Source organism: Asparagus officinalis, chromosome 1 (assembly GCF_001876935.1).
Source record: "Asparagus officinalis chromosome 1, Aspof.V1, whole genome shotgun sequence".
In the NCBI taxonomy this organism is placed as follows: domain Eukaryota; kingdom Viridiplantae; phylum Streptophyta; class Magnoliopsida; order Asparagales; family Asparagaceae; genus Asparagus; species Asparagus officinalis.
Window position 1 is genome coordinate 12,501,965 of NC_033794.1, and position 6,301 is coordinate 12,508,265.

General features: G+C 38.3%; 1 protein-coding gene across 1 annotated transcript; it reads right to left on the reverse strand.

Moving 5' to 3' along the window:
• Positions 3,716-6,295, reverse strand: LOC109850368 (probable WRKY transcription factor 35). Its single transcript, XM_020420388.1, has 3 exons — positions 6,043-6,295; positions 5,616-5,756; positions 3,716-4,833 (listed from the first exon to the last, which is right to left on the reverse strand). Exons 1-3 carry the CDS (start codon positions 6,252-6,254, stop codon positions 4,314-4,316), a joined length of 873 nt encoding a protein of 290 aa, XP_020275977.1. The 5' UTR covers positions 6,255-6,295; the 3' UTR covers positions 3,716-4,313.

Here is a 6,301-nt window from a genome sequence, read left to right on the forward strand (position 1 = left end):
CTCCACGTCTCTTGAAATGATCATCTTCTTTGTAACTGGATTGTAGAGCTTGTATGCTTTTGTCCTCCTCTCGTACCCAACGAATATGCACTTTTCTCCTCGATCATCCAACTTCTTTCTTTTCTGCCCTAGGATGTGTGCATATGCAATACACCCAAACACCTTCAGGTGGTTGACACTTGGCTTGATATTGCTCCACATCTCCAATGGTGTCTTGAACTTGACGCTCTTTGTCGAACATCGGTTGAAGAGGTAAACTGCACAGTCCACGGCTTCAGCCCAGTAAGTCTTTGGCAGGTACTTGCTCTTCAACATGCTTCTGACCATATCAAGAATGGTACGATTCTTCCGCTCTGCTATGTCATTCTGCTGTGGTGTGTAGGCGACAGTGAGTTGATGAATTATCCCGTACTGCTTGTTAAAATTATTGAATGCCTTCGAAGTGTATTCTCCACCTCGATCTGATCGGAGCACTTTGATGTGGTACCCACTTTGCTTTTCTACCATCTCCTTGAATTCTTTGAATTTCTCTAGAGCTTCGGATTTCTCCTTCAAGAAATAAACCCAAGTTTTTCTGCTATAATCATCAATAAATGTGAGAAAGTACCTATTTCCTCCAAGAGATACGACTTCAAATGGTCCTGCAATATCTGTGTGGACCAATTGTAGCAGCTCTGTTGCTCTTCTTAACTTTCCAACTTCAAAACTTCTTCTATGTTGCTTGCCCTTCATACAACCTTCACATAGCTGGTTCAGATGATTGATTTGCAGCAATCCTTTCACCATTTTCTCCTTCCACGGAAGATTTAGGCCACTGAATGCGAGATGCTTGAATCTCAAATGCCAGAGCCAAGACTCATCCTTCATAATCATCTTTAAGCACTTGACAGGGTCAGTATGAATATTTAAGGTAAACAGTCTATTTCGAGACATGTTCACCTTTGCAATTACTTCATTATTATTCTTGATAGTGAGGGCAAGGTCTTTTAGATGTATATCATAGCCTCTTTCAAGGAGTTGACCTAGACTCAAAATATTATTTCGTAGTGCTGGAACATAATAGACGTCAGAGATGTACCTATTCTCACCCGTCTTTGTCTGGATCATTATCTTGCCCTTGCATTTCACTGGAATCTTTGACTGATCTCCAAAGGTGACATCTCCTTGTACCATCTCGTTCAGCTTGGTGAAAAACTCCTTGATGCCGCACATGTGGTTACTGGTACCTGAATCCAAATACCAGGTATCTTTATTCTTGCTTTCACTTTCCTGGTACGTCAGCAAGACTGTTGAAGCGTCTGGCTGCTCCCTTTCTACAAAGTTACTTCTTTCTACCACTTGATTTGATTTCTCCCAACATTCGTAGCTGAGATGGTCGTATCTCTTACATTTGTAACACTGTGGCTGAGATCTATCCTCCTGGTAACTTCTTCCTTGTCCTCTTCCTCGTGTGCCACGACCTCGTCCTAGATCGAATGATCGTTCACGATCTCTATTTTGATCTTGATTTTCATGGCCTCCTTGGTACCGTCTCCTACGACCTTGCTGGAAGTTTGAGCCACCTCGAAACGAGTCTCTGCCTCTGTAGCCTCCACGTCCTCTTCGACTATCTTCTTTGATAGTCATCTTACTCTGCAAGGCTTGCTCTAGATTCTCCGCTTGATTTGCACTGATATTTATATCTTGTTCATAAGCTTGCAGAGAACCTTGCAGCTCATCAATAGAAACTTCGGAGAGATCTTTAGACTCTTGTATTGCCGGAAAAATATATTTGAATTTAAAGTCTAAAGTCCTAAGTATCTTCTCCATAATTTTTACATCATTATTTGCTTCTTCATTTTTCTTCATTTGATTAGTTATTGTCTGAACTCTACTAAAATAGTCTGATATTGATTCTGTAGCTTTCATCTTCAAATTTTCAAATTTAACTCTTAATGCTTGGAGGCGTACCTTTTTGGCTCTTTCCGCACATTGATAGGATTTTTGTAAAATATCTCATGCCTCTTTAGAGGACAGGGCGTTGGAAATCTTTTCAAACGCAGATTCATCTATGCCTTGGAAATTGGAATATTAGGAACAAAGCTTTTTTGTCTCTTTTTCTGACCTCCTTCGGCTCATTCTTCTGTGTGGCGGTGAGAGTTACTTCTGCTGCAGGTGACTCTGGTTCAGTGTAGTCATTCTCCACGAGCTCCCACAAGTCTTGTGACGCAGTGCGGAAGTTGTAACCTCGGAATCCACCAAGGGTGTTCTCTGAATCCACAAAGAACGATCTTCGAATCCACGAAGAGCTTCGAATCCACGAAGAAAATATTGAAAAAGAAAAATTTTATTAATGAAAAGTTATGCCTCTAAGGCTTACAAGACTCTTCTTAAATAGAAAAAGAAACAAGACTCCTACAATGACTCCAATTCTACCAAAAATAGTAAAAGAATTCCTAAAATATTAAAACTCCTAATAGAATTACAAAGAAATAGAAAGTATTAAATTCTAACTAAAAAAAGACTCCTTATAATAGAGGAAACAAATCATAAATCAAAACTGAATTTGTTTCCTAATTCTAATTGGACTCTAAAAAAAATCTGACAATCTGGTTGGCTCTGTCTTGTCGAGATAGGTGATTTACATATATAATATGTCAGAATCCGCCTTCCGGATTAAAAGATATGATTGTTTCTTTGCGAAAGTATAAATCTGTATTTAGCTCGTGAATGTCCGAATCCTCCATTAAATTTTCTGTCAAGCGTCCTACATCATCTTGCGAGCCGAGCAAGACTTTCATCTGGATATTCCAGTTGTCGTAATTGGTCTTCATCAGCTTAGGAATATGTGGCTGGATCATGTTCGTCATCTCGTACACGAGCACCTTCGATTGGCCCGGCTAGATCGAACATTGCTCTGATACCACTTTGATAAAATTTGAAGAACACAACCCTCTACACAAAGAAAACTTTTATTGATAGAACACTAGGGAGTATAATACTTGCTCTTACAAGAGCACCTCACTTTCACACAACTTTTTATTTTGGTGAACACTCACACAAGCCTACACTAAACACTCAAGCTTTCAAGCTTACTTCTTGCTTGCTTGCACAAATAAGAGCCCAGTATCCCTTTTTATAGTTGTTTAAGAGGGCTAGGAAGTGTGTAGAAGAGTTAATCCTAGCCATACATTACTCAGAAATTTCTAGAAGAATAAATACTAGCCATACACTTGTATCTTCCTAGAAACTTCTTGGTAGATATTTTGTAGGATGTTACTAGAAAGAAGTTCTAGAATAATCTAAGTTGGTGAGGAATTCTAATAAAAAAGATAATTTCTTCTGTGTCTTATAACTGTCTATTATTTAATGAGCGATCATGATTTATCAAAAGAAACAAATGAAAATTGAGTATAATTTACAAAGATATGATGTTAATTCTATTGGAATAAATCATAATTATTTATATACTACTGTTTAATTATTTATGATTAAGAAAGTGAATATTTCTCATACTGTCCACTCACACTGCAGGTTTTTAACACCTGTACCTTTAACCAATCTTGTCAAAGTACACCAGCGAGTGCACCAAAGGAAAAAGCTCCTGTTTATCAATAAGGAACTACTGTATGACCACTAGACTCGAAATCATCTGTCACTCCCATAGTTTGAAAAAAGAGAGGGGGAAAAGATGGAGAATGAGTGAGAGAGAATAAGGTGTGAAAATGAAAAGATAAGAAGCAAATTCATAACCCTTTTTTTATGAACAATTTACATCAGGTTCTCCATGTAATTAATCTAGCCTTTTTCTGTCACATCTCAGACATGTACTTGCCATCTCTAACTGTTGAAAGCTTCTGTTCTTCAGCTTTCTGTCTCATCCTCCAACATCCCCATATATGTGGGTCTCCCCACAATCCACCCCCAAACTATGCAGGGTTGTAGGCTCTCTTCCATTCCTTAAACAATAGGGTTAATTAATTGCTGATGTACCACCTTATAGTATTGCCCAATCGCGGATAGATCCCTCTACTATGGCTCATTGCATATATATACACTCCCCAATCGCGGATAGATCCCTCTACTATTGCTCATTGCATATATATAGATCTATTTGTCGAAAAACAGTTTCTCTTTTCTCCAAGGATCGATAAAAGAGTTGAAAATTTCAATAAGGAGCCTATTTGCAATATATAATAGAACTACGACAAAGGTCTATCCGCAATTAGCCCTAGAAAATAAGGAAAAGAAACTAAAAACTAAAAATAGCCCCGAAACCAATACGTAAGCTAATTAACAACTAAGTAAGTAATAAACATTCTATGATCAAACCTTCACCAATTAAACATATTATCAATGAAAGGGTCCAATCCCTTACTACTCTCCTTCTCCTGATCAGTTTCAGGCTTCTGTCCAACGAACCCTGACCCCGAGAAAATAAGGCTCATCGGGTCGGGTTCAAGCTCAGCCAAATCAGCAAAGAAATCATCGGGTTGGCTCGAACCAGCCATTGACGCTGGCTCATTGTAGAACACATTGTCAACCGTTACGTTATCCATTCCACTAACGACTTCTTCTTTAACTGTAGGCAAACTTGAACTTGAATTTGTATTAGGGTTGATATTTTTAGGCTCTTCCTTCAAAGTTGAGGTTGAGGATTTGGAGGTTGAAGAGGTGGAGGAGTTCTTGTGCGGCTGTGTTCTTGTGGACCCCGCGAGCGCATTTCGTTGAGTAGGCCAAGGGTGGTTGTGCTCAGATGTGTAGGTGATGACTAGCATATTTGGATCAGTTCTGCTTCTTTCTACCTGTTTTCTTGCCGAGCATCCCTTTGAGCTGCTGCATCTGTAGTAGCCCCTGAAAATTGTACAAAATTTGATGTTAACATTGATCAAATTATAGCAATTTGATACCAATGGTTAGTTATTGATAAAAGTTGAGAGATTCTAGAAGATTAAAGCAAATCAAATTTAGTGCCTGTGTAAATTGTTGATATAAACTGTTAGTTTATAGTGCATGTTATTATGAATTATGTATTGATATTGTTGGGATGCTATATTGATAAAAATTATATATTCAATAAATGAAGGCAAAATTCATAATAGAGTTTAGTGTTTGATCCTACTGATATAACTTATGTACTTTTGGATTGTATATATTATTAGAATGTCGTGCTTATTGACAAGGCATTTAAAGAGTAAGTAAGCTTATGGAAAAAAGTTTTCATTTAGTGACAAGGAACTGAAATGAATAATTAAGTGTCTATTATTCATTTAATTGATTATGAAAAAATAAGTTAATTAATTTACCTTGAGTTATTGTTAATATGCTCTTATTTTTGATAAATAAGCTAGTGACTTTAGTAATCAGATGATGAGGAGAAGTAAAGGAGCAAAGATATGAAGGGGTTACCCATGATTTGGAGTAAGAGAGAAGAAAGCATAAAGAAAAAGAATAAATAAGACAGAAGGAGATCGAAATTAATACTGTACGTGTTCCCTACTCCTTGAACACATCCCTTTCCTCTTGCATTAGGAGTTAGAAATTTTTAATCTTTATAAATTCCATCGATGTATATTTATTTTTAAGCATATGATAATAAGCGAGTATATATATAAGTAATTAAAATGGAAAATTACCTAGGATAAGGGGAACCCTTGATGGGTTTCTGTCCATACTTCCTCCAAGCCCATAGATCAGATGGCACCACTTCTCCACTTGGCCTGCTGCTTGCTGCTGCTGGCGCTGGAATGCAAACCACTTTCTTTGCCTGGCTCTTTCTGCAAAAGTTTTGCACCAAAAGAACCAATCAAATACAAAATCCCCTCGAGGAATCCTTAGACTCTAGTGATAAAAAGAGAACTCTGTGTCTTGGAATTTATTCAAAAAGTAGGATTTAAAGTTTGGTGATCATGGGAATATAGTTTGGGCCTTGACAGAGATTGATCCTGTGGAAAAGTTTCAGATAACTAAATTGAAAGCTCAGCTCAACAAATCCACTACCACTATTTGTCCCAAAAAAACAAAAAGTTTGATATATGAGAGTTAATAAAATTTATTGTTTACCTTCTCTTCATCCCGGGAGCACGAGGGGAGATTTGCACACCGTGTTCAAGCTTGACCATATCGCCGATCGTCGGCATCGGCTTTATCGCCCTCGGCGACAGCGGCAAGGGCACTTTTGCCGGTGAGATCTGCAGCACCCTCGAAAAGAGGCTGCTGCAGGGCCTCTTCATTTCATCACCAACTCTCACTAGCTTTTGCTGCTGAGCGATCATCTCATCGCTCGCAGCGCTGCTGCTGCTGATACCGTCTCCGCCGCCGC

Coding starts and splice junctions, on each gene's coding strand:
- LOC109850368 (XM_020420388.1), bottom strand. CDS start 6,254: ATGATCGCTCAGCAGCAAAAGCTAGTGAGAGTTGGTGATGAAATGAAG. Junction 5,757..6,042: donor GCTCCCGGGATGAAGAGAAG/GTAAACAATAAA, acceptor AAACTTTTGCAG/AAAGAGCCAGGCAAAGAAAG. Junction 4,834..5,615: donor AAGGGTTCCCCTTATCCTAG/GTAATTTTCCAT, acceptor TACAATTTTCAG/GGGCTACTACAGATGCAGCA.